The sequence below is a fragment of the Hyla sarda genome, chromosome 12, assembly GCF_029499605.1.
Source record: "Hyla sarda isolate aHylSar1 chromosome 12, aHylSar1.hap1, whole genome shotgun sequence".
NCBI lineage: Eukaryota > Metazoa > Chordata > Amphibia > Anura > Hylidae > Hyla > Hyla sarda.
The window spans coordinates 57,105,296-57,132,692 of NC_079200.1; the positions used below are offsets into that span (position 1 = coordinate 57,105,296).

General features: G+C 46.7%; 1 protein-coding gene across 1 annotated transcript in view; it reads left to right on the forward strand.

Moving 5' to 3' along the window:
• The window catches only part of LOC130296235 (cadherin-like protein 26), a 173,329-nt gene that overhangs the window by 131,394 nt on the left and 14,538 nt on the right, over positions 1–27,397 (forward strand). Inside the window, exon 13 of the mRNA XM_056547570.1 lies at positions 21,565–21,786. Within this exon, the coding sequence (XP_056403545.1) occupies positions 21,565–21,786 (222 nt within the window). The remainder of the gene's footprint in view (positions 1–21,564; positions 21,787–27,397) is intronic.

The following is a 27,397-nucleotide window of genomic DNA, read 5'->3' on the forward strand; positions in this document are numbered from 1 at the left end:
ACCCGCACCTGTCGGTGAAAGATAGACACACGCTGGTCCGTTCAGTGTAGCGCATGTGCAGCCCCAGACATCTGAGAGCATAACACACCTGTTATTGCTCGATCTCGCGAGTGATCGTGCAATTTAAGGGGTTATTAAAGCCTCTTGGGTACTGCTGATGCCTACTCCTGACTGCTCCTGTGTCTTTCAGGAACTACTTGACTTCATGATGCTTCTGGGCTTGGGCCTTTAATTTTAGGATTTTTGAAAAACATACATACATGCTTAATTAAAATTTCAACATTTATGGTGCAATGTATGGGGTTATTAAACACTCTTGGGTAGTGTTTTTTTCAAATTTTCTGATAATTATCACAGTAATAAACTTGAATTTTCCACAATAATAACCATTACACATTTGAACGATTGTTGCGTGTGATTTTTTAAGTAAAATTTAAAAAAAAAATATGCAGAGGAATGAACTCTGCTTCTTTTTTTTATAAAAAAATATTTTATAGAAGAATGTCTTTTGGTGGTCCACTGTCCTGCATTATAGAGTGTTCTGGACTCTTGGATATGCGCTTGTTCTTAAAGAAAGGTACAAAAACCAAAAATGGCCGGTCAGAGCTATCGAGACGTTGCGCCTACATCTTACGGCCACATGAGCCCTGTGGGTGCTTGTGAGATTAGGTCCTTTGTACACACACGGTGGGGGTCTCCTCATGCTGCAGCCAACTCCAGGCTGCGTCATTCTGGTAATATATAGAGAGCACTCGCTGTCCTAAATTTTCGTTAACATTTTTCGTCAAAAATGTTTGTCTTTTTTATTAGGGATTGTGAAGCTTTGGTGCGTATTCATGCATCAGCCAACTCCAGCCTGTGTCATTCAGGCAATATATGGTTTACTGATGGCGCTGTTGCGCCTGGGTCTGGTAATTTCAAATTTTCTCATAGGTAGCACCCGCTATCCAAAAGTCTTCTTCCTAAATTTCTACAATTGTTGTATTTTTTGGGAGGGATTATGAAGCCCTAGTGTGTACTCATGCATCAGCCAACTCCAGGCTGGGTCATTCAGGCAATATATAGGTAGGAACCGCTGTCCTAAATATTCTTTAAAATTATTTAAAAAATGTTTGTTTTTTCTTTGGGATTCTGAAGCCCTGGTTTGTACTCAATGCTGCTTCCTGCTACACTCTGTCAGCCCGTTGGTCCTGCGACAGAGTGCTACTCCTCCTCCACATCCTCCACTGTGTCTTAAGCCTCCACTGCCTGGACAAGTCTCAGTGGCCCTTCAGCATACCATGTGTGCAGGTCACGGTGGTGTCACGTTGTTCTTCACATGGTTTGCCTTGGCGAGAAGTCTTGGAAACAATGGCCGGTCAGGGCAATGGAGACGTTGCACCTAAATCTCACGGCCACATGAGCCCTGTGGGGGCTTGTTGGATTTGGTCCTTCGTACCCACATGCTAGGGTTCAGGACACGCAAAGGTTGTTTTAAATAAAAAAATGATGGTGCTACTGGGCCTGGGTCTGGGAATTAGAAATTTTCTCATGGGTAGCACCCGCTATCCAAAATCTATTAAAAACATTTCAAAAATGTGGTGTTTTTTGGGGGGGATTGTGAAGCCCTTGTGTGAACTCGTGCATCAGCCAACTCCAGGCTGTGTCATTCAGGCAATATATGGGTTACTGATGCCGCTGTGGGGCCTGGGTCTGGTAATTAAAAATTTCTCATAGGTAGCTCCCGCTATCCAAAATCTTTTTCAAAAATTTCTAAAATTGGGGCGTTTTTTGGGGGGGGGGATTGTGAAGCCCTGGTGTGTACTCTTGCATCAGCCAACTCCAGGCTGTGTCATTCAGGCAATAAATGGGTTACTGATGCCGCTGTGGGGCCTGGGTCTGGGAATTTCAAATTTTCTCATAGGTAGCACCCACTATCCAAAATCTTTTTCAAAAATGTCTAAGATTGTGGTGATTTTTTAGGGGGATTGTGAAGCCCTGGTGTGTACTCGTTCATCAGCCAACTACAGGCTGTGTCATTCAGGTAATATATGTGTTACGCCGAGCGCTCCGGGTCCCCGCTCCTCCCCGGAGCGCTCGCTACACTCTCCCCGCTGCAGCGCTCCGGTCAGATCCACTGACCCGGGGCGCTGCGATTCCGCTTCCAGCCGGGATGCGATTCGCGATGCGGGTAGCGCCCGCTCGCGATGCGCACCCCGGCTCCCGTACCTGACTCGCTCTCCCTCGGTCCTGTCCCGGCGCGCGCGGCCCCGCTCCCTAGGGCGCGCGCGCGCCGGGTCTTTGCGATTTAAAGGGCCACTGCGCCGCTGATTGGCGCAGTGATTTCAATTAGTGTCTTCACCTGTGCACTTCCCTATATCACCTCACTTCCCCTGCACTTCCTTGCCGGATCTTGTTGCCATCGTGCCAGTGAAAGCGTTTCCTTGTGTGTTCCTAGCCTGTGTTCCAGACCTCCTGCCGTTGCCCCTGACTACGATCCTTGCTGCCTGCCCCGACCTTCTGCTACGTCCGACCTTGCTTCTGTCTACTCCCTTGTACCGCGCCTATCTTCAGCAGCCAGAGAGGTGAGCCGTTGCTAGTGGATACGACCTGGTCACTACCGCCGCAGCAAGACCATCCCGCTTTGCGGCGGGCTCTGGTGAAAACCAGTAGTGACTTAGAACCGATCCACTAGCACGGTCCACGCCAATCCCTCTCTGGCACAGAGGATCCACTACCTGCCAGCCGGCATCGTGACAGTAGATCCGGCCATGGATCCCGCTGAAGTTCCTCTGCCAGTTGTCGCTGACCTTACCACGGTGGTCGCCCAGCAGTCACAACAGATAGCGCAACAAGGCCAACAGCTGTCTCAACTGACCGTTATGCTACAGCAGTTACTACCACAGCTTCAGCAGTCATCTCCTCCGCCAGCTCCTGCTCCTCCTCCGCAGCGAGTGGCCGCTCCTGGTCTACGCCTATCCTTCCCGGATAAATTTGATGGGGACTCTAAGTTTTGCCGTGGCTTTCTTTCCCAATGTTCCCTGCATCTGGAGATGATGTCGGACCTGTTTCCCACTGAAAGGTCTAAGGTGGCTTTCGTAGTCAGCCTTCTGTCTGGAAAAGCCCTGTCTTGGGCCACACCGCTCTGGGACCGCAATGACCCCGTCACTGCCTCTGTACACTCCTTCTTCTCGGAAATCCGAAGTGTCTTTGAGGAACCTGCCCGAGCCTCTTCTGCTGAGACTGCCCTGTTGAACCTGGTCCAGGGTAATTCTTCCGTTGGCGAGTATGCCGTACAATTTCGTACTCTTGCTTCAGAATTATCCTGGAATAATGAGGCCCTCTGCGCGACCTTTAAAAAAGGCCTATCCAGCAACATTAAAGATGTTCTGGCCGCACGAGAAATTCCTGCTAATCTACATGAACTCATTCACCTAGCCACTCGCATTGACATGCGTTTTTCCGAAAGGCGTCAGGAGCTCCGCCAAGATATGGACTCTGTTCGCACGAGGCGTTTCTTCTCCTCGGCTCCTCTCTCCTCTGGTCCCCTGCAATCCGTTCCTGTGCCTCCCGCCGTGGAGGCTATGCAGGTCGACCGGTCTCGCCTGACACCTCAAGAGAGGACACGACGCCGCTTGGAGAACCTCTGCCTGTACTGTGCTAGTACCGAACACTTCCTGAGGGATTGTCCTATCCGTCCTCCCCGCCTGGAAAGACGTACGCTGACTCCGCACAAAGGTGAGACAGTCCTTGATGTCTACTCTGCTTCTCCACGTCTTACTGTGCCTGTGCGAATGTCGGCCTCTGCCTTCTCCTTCTCTACTGTGGCCTTCTTGGACTCTGGATCTGCAGGAAATTTTATTTTGGCCTCTCTCGTCAACAGGTTCAACATCCCAGTGACCAGTCTCGCCAGACCCCTTTACATCAATTGTGTAAACAATGAAAGATTGGACTGTACCATACGTTTCCGCACAGAGCCCCTTCTAATGAGCATCGGATCTCATCACGAGAGGATTGAACTTTTGGTCCTCCCCAATTGCACCTCGGAAATTCTCCTTGGACTTCCCTGGCTTCAACTTCATTCCCCAACCCTGGATTGGTCCACTGGGGAGATCAAGAGTTGGGGGCCCTCTTGTTCCAAGGACTGTCTAAAACCGGTTCCCAGTAACCCTTGCCGTGACTCTGTGGTTCCTCCAGTAACCGGTCTCCCTAAGGCCTATATGGACTTCGCGGATGTTTTCTGCAAAAAACAAGCTGAGACTCTACCTCCTCACAGGCCTTATGATTGTCCTATCGACCTCCTCCCGGGCACTACTCCACCCCGGGGCAGAATTTATCCTCTCTCTGCCCCAGAGACTCTTGCCATGTCTGAATACGTCCAGGAAAATTTAAAAAAGGGCTTTATCTGTAAATCCTCCTCTCCTGCCGGAGCCGGATTTTTCTTTGTGTCCAAAAAAGATGGCTCCCTACGTCCTTGCATTGACTACCGCGGTCTTAATAAAATCACGGTTAAGAACCGCTACCCCCTACCCCTCATCTCTGAACTCTTTGATCGCCTCCAAGGTGCCCACATCTTTACTAAACTGGACTTAAGAGGTGCCTATAACCTCATCCGCATCAGAGAGGGGGATGAGTGGAAAACGGCATTTAACACCAGAGATGGACACTTTGAGTATCTGGTCATGCCCTTTGGCCTGTGCAACGCCCCTGCTGTCTTCCAAGACTTTGTTAATGAAATTTTTCGTGATCTGTTATACTCCTGTGTTGTTGTATATCTGGACGATATCCTAATTTTTTCTGCCAATCTAGAAGAACACCGCCAGCATGTCCGTATGGTTCTTCAGAGACTTCGTGACAATCAACTCTATGCCAAAATTGAGAAATGTCTGTTTGAATGCCAATCTCTTCCTTTTCTAGGATATTTGGTCTCTGGCCAGGGACTACAAATGGATCCAGACAAACTCTCTGCCGTCTTAGATTGGCCACGCCCCTCCGGACTCCGTGCTATCCAACGCTTTTTGGGGTTCGCCAATTATTACAGGCAATTTATTCCACATTTTTCTACCGTTGTGGCTCCTATCGTGGCTTTAACCAAAAAAAATGCCGATCCCAAGTCTTGGCCTCCTCAAGCGGAAGACGCCTTTAAACGACTCAAGTCTGCCTTTTCTTCGGCTCCCGTGCTCTCCAGACCTGACCCTTCCAAACCCTTCCTATTGGAGGTTGATGCCTCCTCGGTGGGAGCTGGAGCTGTTCTTCTACAAAAAAATTCTTCCGGGCATGCTGTCACTTGTGGTTTTTTTTCTAGGACCTTCTCTCCGGCGGAGAGGAACTACTCCATCGGGGATCGAGAGCTTCTAGCCATTAAATTAGCACTTGAGGAATGGAGGCATCTGCTGGAGGGATCAAGATTTCCAGTTATTATTTACACCGACCACAAGAACCTCTCCTACCTCCAGTCTGCCCAACGGCTGAATCCTCGCCAGGCCCGGTGGTCTCTGTTCTTTGCCCGATTTAATTTTGAGATTCACTTTCGTCCTGCCGATAAGAACATTAGGGCCGATGCTCTCTCTCGTTCCTCGGATGCCTCAGAAGTTGAACTCTCTCCGCAACACATCATTCCACCTGACTGCCTGATCTCCACTTCTCCAGCCTCCATCAGGCAAACTCCTCCAGGAAAGACCTTTGTTTCTCCACGCCAACGCCTCGGAATCCTCAAATGGGGTCACTCCTCCCATCTCGCAGGTCATGTGGGCATCAAGAAATCTGTGCAACTCATCTCCCGCTTCTATTGGTGGCCGACTCTGGAGACGGATGTTGTGGACTTTGTGCGAGCCTGCACTATCTGTGCCCGGGATAAGACTCCTCGCCAGAAGCCCGCTGGTTTTCTTCATCCCCTGCCTGTCCCCGAACAGCCTTGGTCTCTGATTGGTATGGATTTTATTACTGATTTACCCCCTTCCCGTGGCAACACTGTTATTTGGGTGGTCGTTGATCGATTCTCCAAAATGGCACATTTCATCCCTCTTCCTGGTCTTCCTTCAGCGCCTCAGTTGGCTAAACAATTTTTTGTACACATTTTTCGTCTTCACGGGTTGCCTACGCAGATCGTCTCGGATAGAGGCGTCCAATTCGTGTCTAAATTCTGGAGGGCTCTCTGTAAACAACTCAAGATTAAATTAAATTTTTCTTCTGCATATCATCCCCAGTCCAATGGACAAGTAGAAAGAATTAACCAGGTCTTGGGTGATTATTTGCGACATTTTGTTTCCTCCCGCCAGGATGACTGGGCAGATCTCCTTCCATGGGCCGAATTCTCGTATAACTTCAGAGTCTCTGAATCTTCCTCCAAATCCCCATTTTTCGTGGTGTACGGCCGTCACCCTCTTCCCCCCCTCCCTACCCCCTTGCCCTCTGGTCTGCCCGCTGTGGATGAAATTTCTCGTGACCTTTCCATCATATGGAGAGAGACCCAAAATTCTCTCTTACAGGCTTCATCACGCATGAAGAAGTTCGCGGATAAGAAAAGAAGAGCTCCTCCCGTTTTTTCCCCTGGAGACAAGGTATGGCTCTCCGCTAAATATGTCCGCTTCCGTGTCCCTAGCTACAAGTTGGGACCACGCTATCTTGGTCCTTTCAAAATTTTGTGTCAAATTAATCCTGTCTCTTACAAACTTCTTCTTCCTCCTTCTCTTCGTATCCCTAATGCCTTTCACGTTTCTCTTCTTAAACCACTCATCCTCAACCGTTTTTCTCCCAAATCTGTTCCTCCCACTCCTGTTTCCGGCTCCTCGGACATCTTCTCTGTCAAAGAGATCTTAGCTTCTAAAAAGGTCAGAGGGAAAACTTTTTTTTTAGTGGACTGGGAGGGTTGTGGTCCTGAAGAGAGATCCTGGGAACCTGAGGACAACATCCTAGACAAAAGTCTGCTCCTCAGGTTCTCAGGCTCTAAGAAGAGGGGGAGACCCAAGGGGGGGGGTACTGTTACGCCGAGCGCTCCGGGTCCCCGCTCCTCCCCGGAGCGCTCGCTACACTCTCCCCGCTGCAGCGCTCCGGTCAGATCCACTGACCCGGGGCGCTGCGATTCCGCTTCCAGCCGGGATGCGATTCGCGATGCGGGTAGCGCCCGCTCGCGATGCGCACCCCGGCTCCCGTACCTGACTCGCTCTCCCTCGGTCCTGTCCCGGCGCGCGCGGCCCCGCTCCCTAGGGCGCGCGCGCGCCGGGTCTTTGCGATTTAAAGGGCCACTGCGCCGCTGATTGGCGCAGTGATTTCAATTAGTGTCTTCACCTGTGCACTTCCCTATATCACCTCACTTCCCCTGCACTTCCTTGCCGGATCTTGTTGCCATCGTGCCAGTGAAAGCGTTTCCTTGTGTGTTCCTAGCCTGTGTTCCAGACCTCCTGCCGTTGCCCCTGACTACGATCCTTGCTGCCTGCCCCGACCTTCTGCTACGTCCGACCTTGCTTCTGTCTACTCCCTTGTACCGCGCCTATCTTCAGCAGCCAGAGAGGTGAGCCGTTGCTAGTGGATACGACCTGGTCACTACCGCCGCAGCAAGACCATCCCGCTTTGCGGCGGGCTCTGGTGAAAACCAGTAGTGACTTAGAACCGATCCACTAGCACGGTCCACGCCAATCCCTCTCTGGCACAGAGGATCCACTACCTGCCAGCCGGCATCGTGACAATATGCTTTACTGATGTTGCTGTGGGGGCTTGTTGGATTTGGTCCTTAGTACCCACACGATGGGGTCCGGGACACTCAAAGTTTGTTTTAATTTTCAAATAAAAAAATGATGGTGCTGCTGGGCCTGGGTCTGGTAATTTAAAATTTTCTCATAGGTAGCACCCGCTATCCAAAATCTTTTAAAAAAATTTCTAAAATTGTGGTGATTTATGGGGGGGATTGTGAAGTCCTGGTGTGTACTCATGCATCAGCCAACTCCAGGCTGTGTCATTCAGGCAATATATGGGTTACTGATGCCGCTGTGGGGCCTGGGTCTGGTAATTTCAAATTTTCTCATAGGTAGCACCCGCTATCCAAAATCGTTTCCAAAAATTTCTAAAATTGGGGTGTTTTTTGGGGGGGATTGGGAAGCCCTGGTGTGTACTCGTGCATCAGCCAACTCCAGGATGTGTCATTCAGGCAATATATGGGTTACTGATGCCGCTGTTGGGCCTGGGAATTTCACATTTTCTCATTGGTAGCACCCGCTATCCAAAATCTTCGGTTTAAATTTCTTAATTCATCTTTTAATCTTAGGGATTGTGAAGGCCTAGTGCCTACTCATGCTGCTGGCAACTCAGGGCTGTGCCATTCATCCACTATATGGTCTCCTCATGCAGCCAACACCTCCCTGCTGTGTCATTCAGCCACTAAATGGTCTCCTTATGCTGACAACATGTCCATGCTGTGTCATTCAGCCACTATATGGTGTCCTCATGCTGCCAACTCCTCCACGCTGTGCCATTCAGCCACTATATGGTCTCCTCATGCTGCCAACTCCTCCACGCTGTGTCATTCAGCCACTATATGGTGTCCTCATGCTGCCAACACCTCCACGCTGTGCCATTCAGCCACTATATGGTCTCCTCATGCTGCCAACACCTTCACGCTGTGTCATTCAGTCACTATATGGTCTCCTGACACTGATGCCACCCCCAGGCTCTGTAATTGTGCTGCTGTGCGGCAGTGATTCTAAAAGCGATGCCGGTAATCTGCATGTTATTCTGAATAACAGTATTATTTCACTAACCCAGCACACTCCATATGCGTTTTAGAACACAGCAAAGTGTTCTATGCCCCTATAGAGGCTGTATGTAGGCTAGAAATAGCCTTTTTTTAAATATAGATTCGCCGCGAAAAAATTCGGATTGAAACAAACTTTATCAGAAAATTTGGCGAATCGGCCGAATCGAATTTTTGAAAAGTTCGCTCATCTCTAAATGCTTCAAAAATGTATTTTAGTAAAACACCAGCCAGTGATTAATTTTGCCTGAACTTTCACAGTATCTAGGCCCTTGACAGATTAACAGGTTTAAAATAGTACACTACTTAGAGGTAGTTACGTGGTATGCACTTATGAGGGCATAAAAATGCGCTACAGTACGCATAATAAACATATTGGAGTAAAACACCAGCTGGTGATTACTTTTGGCTGTCTTTTCACAGTATGTAGGCCCTTGACAGATTAACAGGTAGAAAAATGGGGTACAGTACGCTTAAATAAAATGTTATTTTGCACAACACCAGCAGAACACTCCACTGCTGCAGCGCTAAAAAAGCTGTGTACTAAACACAAAATTTCACTATGTCAAAGACAATTTTGAATGGACTTCTGGGTACTATACCGTCTACTGACAAGTATAACCAGCAGATGATTTGTTGTGGAACAAAGACACAGAATTGTACTGAAAAATTATTCCTGCCTCCTCTGCTAAGGTTTGTGAAGTTGAGGCAGCTTGTTGAAATGTATGAGCCAACACACAGCTATCTGCCACTCTGTGTAATACAATGCTGAAGAAAGTAACTGGGAGGTTAATGGCTGCAGTAAAAAATCCTTTTCAGTGAAAAAAACACTGTTCTATCTCCACCAGAACGCTGATATGACTAGGATGTGAAACACTTCTGGAATAATCTTTTCTGTGTAACACACACACACACACAGTGATGTCCGTCCTATCTGTCTGCATTGTAATGAATGATATGACGAGCCGCAAAATGGCTGCCAAATATGTAGGGCTGTGACATCACAGGGGTGACTGGCTGCTGATAGGCTGGTGATTCAGGTGATTCAGACTCATCTCGCCTACTTCCCTTCCCGCCTTCCCAGCGTTCCTTGCCCCATGTGGATCCGCCATTTTAGATGCCTTGGAGCCTGGACCGCAGTAAATGGAGTTTAATGAAGCGATTCACGCTATAAAATCACGGCAATATTCACATTCATTGCAAATCTAATATTTAATGAAATTTGTAACAAATTCGGGTTCCTCAGCTTTGATTCGCTCATCACTAATGACAACATTCAACAGGTATTTGAATCTATTTAATGTAAGGGCACTGGTCCCCGCTCTATCCTGTCACTTGATGCTATGAAGGCATACGACAGGGTAGAGTGGGGATATCTGTGGAAGGTTCTGGGTAAATTTGGGCTGGGCTTCAGATTTGTGCGTTATGTTCAATTACGGTATAATAACCCGGAAGTGTTGTGATGGATGGTATTCCCTCCGGGAGGTTTAAATTAAGCAGGGGGACTAGGCAGGGGTGCCCCTTCTCGCCATTATTATTCACTTTATATATTGAGCCGCTAGCAGTATGGATTCGTGAGAACAATTTATTCGAGGGATATGGGAGCAAGGGAGGAAGCAATAAGATTCTATTATATGCAGACTTATAATATACTCTTGTTTGTCACTCAGCCTAAGGAAAAAATCCCTCAGCTCATGGAGATGTTCAAAAAATATTCTTCTGTCTCAGGGCTTGAAATAAACTGGAGCAAGTCTACTCTGCTTCCTTTGGAAGAGGAGTTGCACAGGATGGAAGGAAGATTGAAGATTTTGGGGAAATCCGAGTGCTTTACTTACTACTTGGGTTAAAATATCGGCCGGAGTGGAGCATTTTATGAAAAATATTTGACCTTTCATAACAAATTTAACTAACAGGATAAAAATTTGGATAAAAATGCCTTTTGTAATGTCAGAGCGAGTGGCAAAAGTGAATGCTATACCTCAAATCCTTTATTTCTTTATCGCAGCTCCAATCTGGATAGGAAACACCTGGTATAGTAAGTTGGAAGCAATATTGGGAAGACTGTTATGGAGCAGAAAGCTGGTTAGGTTGAAATACAGTAACTTTACAGCAACGTGGGGAAAAGGAGGGATTGCTTTGCCCAACCTGAAATTATATTTTATGGCCATACAATTAGCAAGACTGGTAAACTGGAGGGAGTCTGAGTACCTAGATAGATTAGTTAAAGAAAACTAAATTTATAATGCATTTGAATTATTAGAGATGGGGGCACTAGGGGATCACAAGAGGAATGTAAATTCACAATTGATAAAATTTGATAAAACTTGGAAGGAGTTTAAAAAAAAAAGGTGTCACCTAATAGAGAGTATGGAATTCACACCTTTGTGGAATAATAGGAATTTAACAGAATTATTAATGTGTGATCAACATTTTTGGAAAAGAAAGGGGGGGTGTAGAATAGGACAGATGTTTGATAATGGGAAGGTGCACATGTTGCAACACTTTAAATATTTACAGTATATGGATTAGGAGGGGAGGATTGGTTGTATTATGCACAGATTCAGCATGCGGGGGGGTGGGGGGGTGGGGGGGAATTAATAATAACAAGGGGATGTGGTAAGAATAGAGCATACTGTATATTGGAAGAATATGTGAAATTATGTGAACGGATATTAGAATGGAATCCTCTGAATTGAGGGTGGGCCACTCCATGCAGTTGTCTGTGTGCAGTACACTGCATGTAGTGCAAAATTTAAAAAAACTAAATTTTTAAATCTCTTGATGTCCGCTGTCTATTATTAGTCTATTCCAGCCTCAGCCTTACTGCTGCTACTTCCAGCCAGGTCTTGTGAAAATTTTAAAAAGTACCAACCCGTCTACGCCGGGCCCAGTGTGGCGACAGAGGAAGCGATTGTTTGTGCACAAAGGGCTGTTATGTAAAAATTCTTTGGATCCGGTTTCTGGTGATCGACTTCATCAGATTCTGGGTCCCCGAAGAGACGTTGCGATGGTCTTCAACACATACCATAATCAGTTGGGACACTTTGGAGTCCATAAGACCAAAGCTACTGTCAGACGAAGATTCTTTTGGATCGGAATGCAGAGCGACATTGGGAAATGGTGTATTGAATGTGCTGTTTGTGATGTCACCAAGAACGTGCGCAAGGACGCAAGAGTACCCCTCCATTCCTTCCGGAGTGAAAGGCCTAACCAGTTGGTCGCGCTAGACCATGTCACGTTGTCTCCTACCTGGTACGGCTACACTTATGCTCTTACCATGGTGGATCACTACTCTAAATGGGTTGTTGTTGTGCCTGTCAAAGATCTTACAGCCAAGACAGCGGCCCAGATGTTCTACTCCAATTGGGTGCAAACCCTTGGGTGTCCAGAGTCTGACCCTGGAACGGCCTTCGAGGCCCAACTCTTCCAAGAGCCGTGTCAACTCCATGCTTGCCAGAAACTCCGGAATACTGCATATCACCCCCAGGGGAACAGGCTCTATGAGCGCATCAACCAAGTCTTTATCCACATGTTGCGAGCCGGCTCTGTGTCAAGACAAGAAGAGTGTCCCCGACTGCTGCCCAAACTATTGGCGATCTATAATAACACAGTCCACTGTTCTACGGGATACACCTCTTTCTACTTGAGGATGGGGTACCATGGACAGCTGCTTAAAGACCAAACACTTGGGCTCCAAGCTTTATTTAACTCTCCGCAAGCCTTCCTGGAGTGGTTCTCTGACCACCAGAGAAGAATCCAAGAAGCCAAATAAATTGTCAGCAAGAAGACAGGATGATTATTACGGTCATGCTTCTGCCAAACCAATTCAGTTGGGCGATAAATTCTGGCTGCGGAAGTTTCCAAGGACCCACAAATTAGACTCCATTTGGGAGACAGAACCGTACATGGTGACGACCATACCCTATCCAGACTCTGATGTATACGAAGTACAAAGGTCTGGGTACAGGTTGTTAACTGAAACCGAATCAAGTTGTGTCTGAAAGAAGAACTACCAGTGGTCCCAGCACCACCTCCTCCAGCTGTCAGACCTGTGAGAGAATATGTCCCAGGCCAGGGAAAGCACTCATCCATGGATTTCCCCATGTTTTCTCCAATTCAGCCTACGATCTTCTGTGTCTCACCAACCCCAGGGCCGGTTCAACCAACACTAGTCTCCACACCAGTCTGTCTTGTCACCATTGGCTACGGCCTATACGCCAGTCTCTAGAGTACCAACTCAGTCTCCAGCCTCTCCAGTGCAGATACCAGCAACTCTGTGTCCCGCCAGACCTGGACCAATACCCACTCTTGCATTCGTTGAGGAAGAGTTAGCTGCAGCTTCAGAGGCTCCAAGGGCTCCCGCAGACGCAAGAGATCCAGATTCCCCCGAAGTGGTGTTGCGTAGGTCCCAACTGTCGACACAAGGACAAATTCCTGCCAGGTACAAAGATTAACTCATAAGGTAAAGTTATGTACCACAGATAGTCAGTTCACATATGGTAAAAGTAGTCCACACATATGCAAATAGTTAAGTTAGGACTGTAACATTATTTGTCGTCCCAGTCCACAAGTTCTAAATATATACAGTTATGTGTCTAATGTTTTCACTCCTTTCCATGTGTAGAGGGTACTCTATGGGCTAGAGGGTTCACGCGATATCTAGATGATGCACGTAGAGCGAAAGAATTGATAAACACTGTTTTATAGTGTAACAACGTATATTGAGTTCTGGGGAGAAGAGTTGAGAACCGAGGGGCCCCAGCAGCCAAAACATTGGGTAGATAGCCTCCGGCAGCCCAATCCGTGAATCTATGTATATTGATTTGTATATTGTTGTCTTGAGTGTCTTCAGAAAGCCGTTACAAATCAAAATGAACCCCATATGTTTAAAGAGCATGTATGGACCGTCACCATGCCACATAGACTCATCCTTATCTTGTTTCGTAATCCAGACCTTAGCACATTGTGTTTAAATACCCCAAGAACTGTCACTTGGCCTCAGTGGCCACTTCAGTCCTCCGCCCTCCAGGACTGGGCATCGAGGAGGACTTTAATTAAAAGGGGGAGTTTGTGGTGGCCCAGGACGGGAGGTGTTACCCCGTGCTCCTGCTGGCCTGTCAGGCAACCTTCTTTAGTGTCCCCAAAGCCCCCTGCACTTGTTTCCCCATTGTAAATATATTTTGCCATGTAAAGTGTTGTCAAATGTAATGTTGCTTTACGAGTTATACCATTTCATATGTCATGTGATTGTCGCCCAGGAGCTACCAGTGACCAGGTGATCCCAAGAGTGACCTATGGGCTCCCTGCTAGTCTCTCACATATAAGCCCTGGGTGGAGCTAGCTTTTCTGCTAAGCTGAGGTCCAGTGCAGTCGTGCCTAGTGTGTGTGTCAAGAATGTTGGAGACCTCAATGTCAAGTCCTGCAGCCACCATCAAGTCAAGTAAGCTAAAGTCACAGCTTTATGAGTCAAGTCAAGTCAGTTTCTGTCATCTGTCAAGTCAGCATGGTCTGCATTCAATTGTCCAATCCTACTACAAGTCCCAGCAAGTCCTTAAGGTATCTGCGTCACTGGTCACCTCCTTGGGCCCTGGCTGAACTGTATAGACTTTACCAACTGTCTACCCACAGTAAAGCTACTGTTGTCCGTAACTTTGCGTTGGTGTCTTTATTGGCCCCGTGCCTAGACTAGGATCCAGCGGTATACCTTCGGGTGGTTTTAGGCTAAACCATGCCCTGGCGTCATGAATACAAGGGGTTAATGCCATCTATTCACCAAAGCCTGCCGCAAAGTAGGATGGACTTGCTGTGGCAGGCTACACCCAGGTCGCTACCCCTGGCACAACTCGTCCACACAGGCTGCTGAGGTGACACATACCACTGGAAGGATGAAGCAAACTCGTAGTCAGGAAAATCAGAAGGTGATGACAGGCGGCACAGGAGCAAAATCAGGAACGAAGCAAGGAGGTCAGAATACAACAAGGCAATTCGGGACAGGAGCACTTTTTCTTGGCTAATGAGCACAAAGATCCGGCAAGAGAAAACAGGTAGTGCTGACACTTATAATGTCAGCGAGCAGCAGTAACCAATTAAGGGCATACTGGCCCTTTAAATCACAGAGAGACGGCGGGCGTGTGCCCTAGAGGGTGGGTACACACACGCCAGCGACCTGGGACAGCGGAGGAAACAGAATCTCAAGATCAAGACCAAAAACGGAACAAAGTCGGCACTGCTATAAATCAGAGTGTGATGATATCCTATGACAATAGACAAAGCTATGTCTGAACTAGAGCAATCACAATGGAGGATATGGATGGGGGTGCGTACCTTAAGACAAAGCAATTGTAAAGCTCCACACAAAGAGATAGGTAGGATCGCACTCAGATGCCTCTTCTAGGAGATCCTCATGGACGTGGGTAACTAAGACCGGATCCTGGCCAGGGAGAGCAGAGACATGTGAGAGAGTTATCAGATGCTGGCCACGGACCGTATCACACTTTTCGGTGCTTCGTCAGGCCACTCCAAGGAGTGGGAGCGGCCTGACGAAACACCAAAAGGTGTGATACGGTCCGTGGCCGGCGTCTGATAACTCTCCCAAATGTCGCTGCTCTCCCTGGCCAGGATCCGGTCTTAGTTACCCGCGTCCATGAGGATCTCCTAGAAGAGGCATCTGATCTGGGTGAGTACGATCCTACCTATCTCTTTGTGTGGAAGAATCTCAAGATCCATCCCTTAACCACTTAAGAACTCAGAGCATCCTGTATGGCCTGAGTCCGCTCCCTTTCTATATAGCGAGTTGGGCCCGGCTGACAACAACCGGGACCCGTGGCTAATAGCACGCGGCAATGATCGCGGTTAACTCTTTAGACGCAGCGTTCAAAGTTGATCGCCATGTCTAAAGTGAAAGTAAAGTTCTCCCGGCTAGCTCAGTCGGCTGTTCGGGACTGCCGCGGCGAAATCGCACGCCTGAACAGCTGGAACACACAAGGAGGACCCCCTACCATCCTCCTGCGTGTCAGATCACCGAATGACTGCTAAGTGCGTGAGATCCAGGTTTGAGCAGTCAAGCGGCAGAATCATTGATCAATGTTATCCTATGGGATAACAATGATCAATGTAAAAGATCAGTGTGTGCTGTTTTATAGCCCCCAATATTGCAAAAAAAGTGAAAAAAAATAATTTAACCCCTTCCCTAATAAAAGTTTGAATCACCCCCCTTTTCCCATAAAAAAAACGAGTAAATAAAAATGAACATGTGGTATCGCTGCATGTGGAAATGTCCAAATTATAAAAATGTATCGTTGATTAAACCGCACGGTCAATGGCATACCCGCAAAAAAATTCCAACATCTAAAATAGCATATTTTTGGTCACTTTTTATATCATGAAAAAATTTATAAAAAGCGATCAAAAAGTCCAATCAATTCAATTCAATTATACCACTAAAAACTTCAGATCACGGCACAAAAAATGAGCCCTCATACCGCCCCGTACACGGAAAAATAAAAAGTTATAGGGGTCAGAAGAGGACAATTTTAAACGTATTAAATTTTCATGCATGTAGTTATGATTTTTTTCAAGAAGTACGACAAAATCGAACTATATAAGTAGGGTATCATTTTAATTGCATGGACCTACAGAATAAAGAGGTGTTATTAGAATTAAATCTAAAAGAGGGTGGAGGGCTGGAAGATTGAAGTCTTAAAGGATCTTTTCTTGAATTTATAAACAGAGGAGGAAAAATACACTCAACATACCCTGAGATAGTGGTCAAAATAATGAAAGGGCAAAATAAAAAAAAGTAAAATTTCATGTGTGTATAAAGCTATGATCAGGTCAATTAAAACAAACTATATCATAACAGCTCTCAACAATGGCAGGAAGGAATTGTGCAAAGTAGAGAAATAAAATGGGATAATGTATGGAAAAATATCAATTTGGTATCTACAAAGCTAAATTATAGGATAATGCAACTTAGGCTTCTTTCACACTACAAAATCCTCTGTTTTTAAACATTCGTAGGAAGATCCGTGTGAAAATCAGCTGAAAACGGCAGTAACAAAATTCTATACGTCCTTTAGAAAATCCCATTAGAGTCTATGGGATTTTTGTAATATCCGTATGAATCCATTATAGTCCGTTATTGATGACGGACGTTAGTTTGTTACGGAAGATAGTTACGGAAGAAATAGTTCATGAACTATTTCTTCCGTAACTGTCTTCCGTAACAAACTAACATCCGTTATCAATAACGGACTATAATGGATTCATACGGATATTAGAAAATCCCATAGACTATAATGGGATTTTCTAACGGATGTATAGAATTTTGTTACTGCTGTTTTCAGCTGATTTTCACACGGATCTTCCTATGAACGTTTGATTTTGTAGTGTGAAAGCAGCCTTAATATAGTGCACACTTAATTTATACACCATATTTTCTGGAAAAGATAGGTGAAACAAGAGAGAGTAAATGCAATAGATGTAATGTAGAGAAGGCATGTCAGCTGCATATCTTTTGGAGTTGTCCAGAGATTGCTGGATATTGGAGAGAGGCATATGGTAAAATCGAAGAGATAACTGGTGTATGCATGAAGCTATGTCCTATGTTGGCAATTTTGGGAGATGATTCAGACATAATAGCTAGTAAAAAAAAAAGAAGTTGCTTGAGAATGTTTTTCTACGCACGTTTGCTGATTGTTAAAAACTGGATATCCACTAAAAGCCCTAGCTGTACTAAATGGTATAACAATATGAGGAGGATAGAAGGCTATTTTGGAGAGGGAGGGGGAGATAAAGAGAGAGAGTATTTCCCCCCCACCCCCTAATTTAGTGGGCACGATTTTGAATAAATATGATAGAACTATGATGTAAGGGAACAAGGAGTTCGGAGGACAGGATGTAAGGAATCGGAAAATAGAAGGGGTATATGTTTAATTTATTTGAATTAGGAAGGAAAGGACAGTTGAGAAGAGGAAGGTAAAAATGAAAGGAAAGGAGGAAGGAAAGAAAAAAAGGAAAAAATGGAAAGGAGAAGGAAAATAACAATCATAAGGTAATGGGGAAAACCTAAGGGGGGTGAATAAAATGTAAGATGGAATAAGTGATGCTCCCTGACCTCTGGTCCCCTCGCTCCTCAATGGATTAATGTATTTGGGTTAGGGGAGAGGGGGTTGGACAGGGTGGACATTGATATAAATGGGATTTTGGAAAAGTGGATTTAGCTTTGTAATGTGTATAAAAATTTAATAAAGAAAAAAAAAATGTGGCGCAGGACAGACTCGATTCACAGCCAAAGTAAAACATACAGACTTTTAATCCTAAAATCTTGGGATTAAAAGTCTGTATATTTTACTTTGGCTGTGCATTGAGTCTGTCCTGCACCACGTTGAGTCGGCATCCCTATTGAAGCCTATACTATTCACACTCCAGTAGGCAGACAGGTCCCTTCAGGTAGGTTCCCCATCACATAGATTCCCCAAGTAGGTAGCTTCCCCCCAGAGATAGCTATCCCATGTAGGTAAGTCCCACAGATAGCTGCCCTCTGCATGTAAACCCCTATATAGGCTATTTAGGTAGTAGGTAGACTCTCATGTTAGCTATGTATTTAGTAGGTAGTCCCCATGATAGCTTGGTAGGCAATCCCCCCTTATTGACTAGGCAGGAAGGTAATAGATAGTCCCATATATTAGCTAGTAGATATCATTAGTAGATACCTCCCCATATTATCTAGGTAGGTATAAAGAAGGTATATTATAGCAGGTATAGGCAAGTATATTGTGGCAGGTATATTGTAGCAGGTATAGGTAAGTATATTGTGGCAGGTATAGGAAGGTATTGTGGCTTGAATATTGTAGCAGGTTTAGGCAGGTATTTTGTGTTAGGTATAGGCAGGTATTTTGGACAGGTAATATTGTGACAGGTATAGGCAAGTATTATGGCAGGTATATTATGAAAAGTATAGGAAAGTATATTGTGGCAAGTATATTGTGAAAAGTATATGAAAGTATATTGTGGCAGGTATAGGCAAGTATATTGTGACAGTCTATGTGCTGTCCCTCTTATAAACGTGCCACTCACAGTTTACCAACAGCCCTACTTAACCCCTGGAGCTTATCTCTTTTCTTCTTTCCTCTTCCCGTCAGCTACCTTAGCATGGCCTCTTCTTTTGTTTCCTTTTGCTCTGTGATCCACCACATTTAAACTGTAGGTGCCTCATTAGAGGACGTTTACAGTTAAATGAAAGACATGTGGGGGCTGTCACACCAAAATCATGAATGCCCCACCGGATGGTTTGGAGGTTTGGCTATACCTGCTATCCCCCCCCTGCATAGCCTGCACTATGACACACAACATATATTGTAATGAAGTGCCCACCCCATCTGATGGATCCTTAGACCGTCAGATAGAAATACCCCCCCCCCCATATCTCGGGAACAAGGGTGCTGATCAACATACCCTAAACAGTTATGTGTTCAGCCCACCCAAACCTCTCTGCACATACTAAAAAACTGACATTTCTGATTCGGCCACAGGTCCCCTATAATAGAGCTAAGCTGCAATTTAAGAAAGTAAGCTGCCATTTTTTTCTTATTCTGTAAAACCCTTTTAACACATTGGGAGGGTATAAGGGTCAATTTTACCTCCACAGATCTATAGATCTAAATGTCAGTGTAGAAAAAAATGGCTGTCTTTATGGTTCCTTGCAGCTTAGGAGGTCTATTTGTACTGTAAAAGATATCTACATGGATAGGTAGAGTAACAATGAACTCTATAATGGTAGCTTCAAATGACCACCATGCAGTGCTGGATCATTTTCCACCATGGATCCTATGCCAATTATTCCACCAAATATCAAATGTATTCTTCAAATATGGTGTGCACTAGGGTGATGTCACCACACCACAAGTACAGGCAGGTCCAGGGCTCTTCTAGATGATGGTTTGGAAAGCACCAAGAGGCCAACAAGGAGCTTGAGACCATATAAAGTACATTTATTTTATAGTAATTGTTGCTGGAAGATTAATCTGTAGATATGTGGGGATTATGATGGGCAGCCATGACTGACAATGTAAACTGTAACCTGTTATTCATTTGTCCTTGTGCACATGAGCTAAAGGATAAGTTGTGGTACAGCATGTCAACAATTAGCCTTGAGGTCTTATGCTGTGGAGGGTGCTAAATTACTCACACAAGAGATGGTATTGTCCGTAAAGACTTTCATAACAAAAACTAGATTTATGGTTCTGTCTGCTGTATCATAGTATTTTTACTACCCCATAAGTGACCTGTCATAATTATGAATGGACAGTCAAACTAAAAGAGCTGGTTAGAAAAAGAATGAGACACACCTAATAGTTCCTTGTCGTTCCCCGTAGGCAAAGCCCATAGTGAGGACCATGATGAGGCCTAATACTTTAGAAGTCAGTGTATAGCCCGGAACTTACATTCTTGGTGTTGTTTCTTTGTAATATTTAAGTTCTTTAACTGTTTGTTAGACACCACCAGCTGCAAATCATGCCGCATTCCAATGTCAATGAAGCCGAGAGGACATCTATACATCAAATGTAGAGATTCCTGAAAAACAAGGAACAGAAAGGTCAACAGCATACAACGAATTGTTAAGTAAAGAAAATTCCTAAAGTGAAGCTCCTCCTTTGGGCTAAAACTGTAAAATATATAATGTCACTAGAAAGGATGGTCTCATAAAGACAACACTGTCTATATGCCCTATTAGAGCATATAGTATGGACATCATGGATAGGAATTACCCTCACCATCCCTTTCTATGTTCATAGAGGCAATGGAAGGGGGTCTGATTCTGCAGCCTCAGTTCAACCACATAAGACATGGCCCACCGTTCACTTGAGTGACTGCCATTCCTTGGGGTTGGGCAAGCTGGATGACATGGAGTTTAAAGTCATCTATCTGGTGGACCATGCGATTCATACATTATTAGGACAGCCATTGATTTGGTAGAGGGGAAATGTTTGGTTGGAGACACTTCCCCCACTGATAACAGCTGATCACTGGGTCTTTCAGGAGTCTTGCTCACAGCGATCATCTGATCACTGGGCTAACTTAGTCCAGGTTAACTGCATTGGAGGCTTCATAGCAAATTCTGTTTTTAAAAACAGGACAACAAAAACGTTGCATCCAGTATTTTTTGTTCCGTAAACATCCAGCAAAACTCAGTGAGGTCTGTTGGATTCCATTAGTGTTTGTTGTGCAGTGGACCGGCCAGCTCCATTTGCCACTATAGAATAGAATCTGCAATACAGGCCTCATTTTTTTTTTTTTCAATTTCATAGTGAATTTCTTTTTAGTTTTCACTCATATTCATGAATGTGTTTTATACGAGTTGGGAAACGTTGTTGGCTTTCCTTTTTTGTAACATCTCTGTTAAAAAAAAATGTAATCATGTAATCACAGCCTGAAAAGACACCAAAAACAGGGTGAACTATTTCACAAATCATTTTTGCAAAGTTAGGGGAAAGTGGTGAACAGGGTGAAAAAATAGAAATTTTAGCTAGTGTTTGGACACGACGTTAATAAAAAAAAGTGAAATGCATTTCCCCATCCTTTTCTTCACCTATATATACAGGGATTTACCTGTAAATAGTATGTGAGGACCATTTTGCTATGCCTACTGCAGGGCCTAAAAGAGTGGAGTACTACTTTTTCTTTGGTGTTCTTTTACTCCACCCCCTTAACACAGTGTATTCCTTTTCCCTGGAGAGCTTCTTTAACATTTTTATCATTTTTTTCAGTGACTTAGAAATGGGCTTATGAAAACCACAGAAATTTCTGACTAAGGAAATTGTCTCCCACCTCTGTTTCAGATGATATCCTCAAGATTAAGAAGGAAAAAGGTGCTCCTCAAGGAAACCACACCATACATCTGGAAATATATGATCTTCAAGGTGTTCAATCTTTGGAGAACATCACTGTGTATGTGTGTGACTGCTTGGGGGGTGATGTCTGTGCTGAAAAACTGGCTGACCCACCAACCCTGAGTGGAGGCGCCATCGCACTACTACTGTTGGCTCCAGTGTTCTTCCTCTGTGAGTAGTTCAATTTCTAATGTATTCTATGTCCATAGAACTGTTTTTGCATCCTCCAGTACCCTGTTTCTCCTGTAGAGGCACTATGAAAAATACACACAAACATAGCAGTTTAGCTTTCCAGCTGATGTGAGAAAACAATCCCCAGTATGCCATTCTGGGAGTTGTAGTGTGACAAATGCTAAACCATTTAGAAACTTCATGTTGCTATTGAGAAGGTGTAAAATCTTTTTTTTGTTTGCATTTTTTATTTGGTGCAAATAATAGATTGAACATAACAAAATCACTACAAACGTCTTAACTATAATATTGTTACGCCGAGCGCTCCGGGTCCCCGCTCCTCCCCGGAGCGCTCGGAACATCCTCGCTACGGCAGCGCCCCGGTCAGATCCACTGACCGGGTGCGCTGCGATACCGCCTCCAGCCGGGATGCGATTCGCGATGCGGGTGGCGCCCGCTCGCGATGCGCACCCCGGCTTCCGTACCTGACTCGCTCTCCCTCGGTCCTGTCCCGGCGCGCGCGGCCCCGCTCCCTAGGGCGCGCGCGCACCGGGTCTCTGCGATTTAAAGGGCCACTGCGCCACTGATTGGCGCAGTGGTTCCAATTAGTGTCTTCACCTGTGCACTCCCTATGTATACCTCACTTCCCCTGCACTCCCTCGCCGGATCTTGTTGCCCTTGTGCCTAGTGAAAGCGTTCCCTTGTGTATTCCTAGCCTGTGTTCCAGACCTCCTGCCGTTGCCCCTGACTACGATCCTTGCTGCCTGCCCCGACCTTCTGCTACGTCCGACCTTGCTTTTGTCTACTCCCTTGTACCGCGCCTATCTTCAGCAGTCAGAGAGGTTGAGCCGTTGCTAGTGGATACGACCTGGTTACTACCGCCGCAGCAAGACCATCCCGCTTTGCGGCGGGCTCTGGTGAACACCAGTAGTAACTTAGAACCGGTCCACTAGCACGGTCCACGCCAATCCCTCTCTGGCACAGAGGATCCACCTCCTGCCAGCCGGCATCGTGACAGTAGATCCGGCCATGGATCCCGCTGAAGTACCTTTGCCAGTTGTCGCCGACCTCACCACGGTGGTCGCCCAGCAGTCACAACAGATAGCGCAACAAGGCCACCAGCTGTCTCAACTGACCGTGATGCTACAGCAGCTAAGCAGCTACTACCACAGCTTCAGCAATCATCTCCTCCGCCAGCTCCTGCACCTCCTCCGCAGCGAGTGGCCGCTTCAGGCCTACGACTATCCTTGCCGGATAAATTTGATGGGGACTCTAAGTTTTGCCGTGGCTTTCTTTCACAATGTTCCCTGCACTTGGAGATGATGTCGGACCAGTTTCCTACTGAAAGGTCTAAGGTGGCTTTCGTAGTCAGCCTTCTGTCTGGAAAAGCTCTGTCATGGGCCACACCGCTCTGGGACCGCAATGACCCCGTCACTGCCTCTGTACACTCCTTCTTCTCGGAAATTCGTAGTGTCTTTGAGGAACCTGCCCGAGCCTCTTCTGCTGAGACTGCCCTGCTGAACCTGGTCCAGGGTAATTCTTCCGTTGGCGAGTACGCCATACAATTCCGTACTCTTGCTTCTGAACTATCCTGGAATAATGAGGCCCTCTGCGCGACCTTTAAAAAAGGCCTATCCAGCAACATTAAAGATGTTCTGGCCGCACGAGAAATTCCTGCTAATCTACATGAACTCATTAATCTTGCCACTCGCATTGACATGCGTTTTTCCGAAAGGCGTCAGGAGCTCCGCCAGGATATGGACTTTGTTCGCACGAGGCGTTTTTTCTCCCCGGCTCCTCTTTCCTCTGGTCCTCTGCAATCCGTTCCTGTGCCTCCCGCCGTGGAGGCTATGCAAGTTGACCGGTCTCGCCTGACACCTCAAGAGAGGACACGACGCCACATGGAGAATCTCTGCCTGTACTGTGCCGGTGCCGAACACTTCCTGAAGGATTGTCCTATCCGTCCTCCCCGCCTGGAAAGACGCACGCTGACTCCGCACAAAGGTGAGACAGTCCTTGATGTCAACTCTGCTTCTCCACGTCTTACTGTGCCTGTGCGGATATCTGCATCTACCTTCTCCTTCTCTGCTATGGCCTTCTTGGATTCCGGATCTGCAGGAAACTTTGTTTTGGCCTCTCTCATCAACAGGTTCAACATCCCGGTAACCAGTCTCGCCAGACCCCTCTACATCAATTGTGTTAACAATGAAAGATTGGACTGTACCATACGTTACCGCACGGAGCCCCTCCTAATGTGCATCGGACCTCATCATGAAAAAATTGAGTTTTTGGTCCTCCCCAATTGCACTTCCGAAATTCTCCTTGGACTACCGTGGCTTCAACGCCATTCCCCAACCCTGGATTGGTCCACAGGGGAGATCAAGAGCTGGGGTACCTCTTGTTTCAAGGACTGCCTTAAACCGGTTCCCAGTACTCCCTGCCGTGACCCTGTGGTTCCCCCTGTAACCGGTCTCCCTAAGGCCTATATGGACTATGCTGACGTATTTTGCAAGAAACAAGCTGAGACTCTACCTCCTCACAGGCCTTATGACTGTCCTATTGACCTCCTCCCGGGCACTACTCCACCCCGGGGCAGAATTTATCCTCTGTCCGCCCCAGAGACTCTTGCTATGTCTGAGTACATCCAGGAAAATTTAAAAAAGGGGTTTATCCGCAAATCCTCCTCTCCTGCCGGAGCTGGATTTTTCTTTGTGTCCAAAAAAGATGGCTCCCTACGTCCTTGCATTGACTACCGCGGACTTAATAAAATCACGGTAAAGAACCGCTACCCTCTACCTCTTATCTCTGAACTCTTTGATCGCCTCCAAGGTGCCCACATCTTTACCAAACTGGACTTAAGAGGTGCTTATAATCTCATCCGCATCAGGGAGGGGGACGAATGGAAAACGGCATTTAACACTAGAGATGGACACTTTGAGTATCTGGTCATGCCCTTTGGCCTGTGCAACGCCCCTGCCGTCTTCCAAGACTTTGTTAATGAAATTTTTCGTGATCTCTTATATTCCTGTGTTGTTGTGTATCTGGACGATATTCTGATTTTTTCTGCCAACCTAGAAGAACACCGCCAGCATGTCCGCATGGTTCTTCAGAGACTTCGAGACAATCAACTTTATGCCAAAATGGAGAAATGTCTCTTCCTTTCCTAGCATACTTGGTCTCTGGCCAGCTACTACAAATGGACCCAGACAAGCTCTCTGCCGTCTTAGATTGGCCACGCCCCTCCGGACTCCGTGCTATCCAACGTTTTTTGGGGTTCGCCAATTATTACAGACAATTTATTCCACATTTTTCCACCATTGTGGCTCCTATCGTGGCTTTAACCAAGAAGAACGCCAATCCTAAGTCATGGCCTCCTCAAGCGGAAGACGCCTTTAAACAGCTCAAGTCTGCCTTTTCTTCTGCTCCCGTGCTCTCCAGACCTGACCCATCTAAACCCTTCCTATTGGAGGTTGATGCCTCCTCAGTAGGAGCTGGAGCGGTTCTTCTACAAAAAAATTCTTCTGGGCATGCTGTTACTTGTGGGTTTTTTTCTAGGACCTTCTCTCCGGCGGAGAGGAACTACTCCATCGGGGATCGAGAGCTACTGGCCATTAAATTAGCACTTGAGGAATGGAGGCATCTGCTGGAGGGATCAAAATTTCCAGTTATTATTTACACCGATCACAAGAATCTCTCCTATCTCCAGTCTGCCCAACGGCTGAACCCTCGCCAGGCCAGGTGGTCTCTGTTCTTTGCCCGGTTTAATTTTGAAATTCACTTTCGCCCTGCCGATAAGAACATTAGGGCCGATGCTCTCTCTCGTTCCTCGGATGCCTCGGAAGTAGAGCTCTCTCCGCAACACATCATTCCTCCTGACTGCCTGATCTCCACTTCTCCAGCCTCCATCAGACAAACTCCTCCAGGGAAGACCTTCGTTTCTCCACGCCAACGCCTCGGAATCCTCAAATGGGGTCACTCCTCCCATCTCGCAGGCCATGCCGGCATCAAGAAATCCTTGCAACTCATCTCTCGTTTCTATTGGTGGCCGACTCTGGAAACGAATGTTGTTGATTTTGTGCGGGCCTGCACTGTCTGTGCCCGGGATAAGACTCCTCGCCAGAAGCCTGCTGGTCTTCTTCATCCTCTGCCTGTCCCCGAACAGCCTTGGTCTCTGATTGGTATGGACTTTATTACAGACTTACCCCCATCCCGTGGCAACACTGTTGTTTGGGTGGTCGTTGATCGATTTTCCAAGATGGCACATTTTATTCCTCTTCCTGGTCTTCCTTCAGCGCCTCAGTTGGCAAAACAATTTTTTGTACACATTTTTCGTCTTCACGGGTTGCCCACGCAGATCGTCTCGGATAGAGGCGTCCAATTCGTGTCAAAATTCTGGAGGGCTCTCTGTAAACAACTCAAGATTAAATTAAACTTTTCTTCTGCTTATCATCCTCAATCCAATGGGCAAGTAGAAAGAATTAACCAGGTCCTGGGTGATTATTTACGGCATTTTGTTTCCTCCCGCCAGGATGACTGGGCAGATCTTCTTCCATGGGCCGAATTCTCGTACAACTTCAGAGTCTCTGAATCTTCTTCCAAATCCCCATTTTTCGTGGTGTACGGCCGTCACCCTCTTCCCCCCCTCCCTACTCCCTTGCCCTCTGGTTTGCCCGCTGTGGATGAAATAACTCGTGATCTTTCCACCATATGGAAAGAGACCCAAAATTCTCTCTTACAGGCTTCATCACGCATGAAGAAGTTTGCTGATAAGAAAAGAAGAGCTCCCCCCATTTTTTCTCCCGGAGACAAGGTATGGCTCTCCGCTAAATATGTCCGCTTCCGTGTTCCCAGCTACAAATTGGGACCACGCTATCTTGGTCCTTTCAAAATCTTGTGCCAAATTAATCCTGTCTCTTACAAACTTCTTCTTCCTCCTTCTCTTCGTATTCCTAATGCCTTTCATGTCTCTCTTCTTAAACCACTCATCATCAACCGTTTCTCTCCCAAACTTATTTCTCCTACTCCTGTCTCCGGTTCTTCAGACATCTTCTCCGTAAAGGAGATACTGGCCTCCAAAAAGGTCAGAGGAAAAACTTTTTTTTTAGTGGACTGGGAGGGCTGTGGTCCTGAAGAGAGATCCTGGGAACCTGAGGACAATATCCTAGATAAAAGTCTGGTCCTCAGGTTCTCAGGCTCTAAGAAGAGGGGGAGACCCAGGGGGGGGGTACTGTTACGCCGAGCGCTCCGGGTCCCCGCTCCTCCCCGGAGCGCTCGCAACATCCTCGCTACGGCAGCGCCCCGGTCAGATCCACTGACCGGGTGCGCTGCGATACCGCCTCCAGCCGGGATGCGATTCGCGATGCGGGTGGCGCCCGCTCGCGATGCGCACCCCGGCTTCCGTACCTGACTCGCTCTCCCTCGGTCCTGTCCCGGCGCGCGCGGCCCCGCTCCCTAGGGCACGCGCGCGCCGGGTCTCTGCGATTTAAAGGGCCACTGCGCCACTGATTGGCGCAGTGGTTCCAATTAGTGTCTTCACCTGTGCACTCCCTATGTATACCTCACTTCCCCTGCACTCCCTCGCCGGATCTTGTTGCCCTTGTGCCTAGTGAAA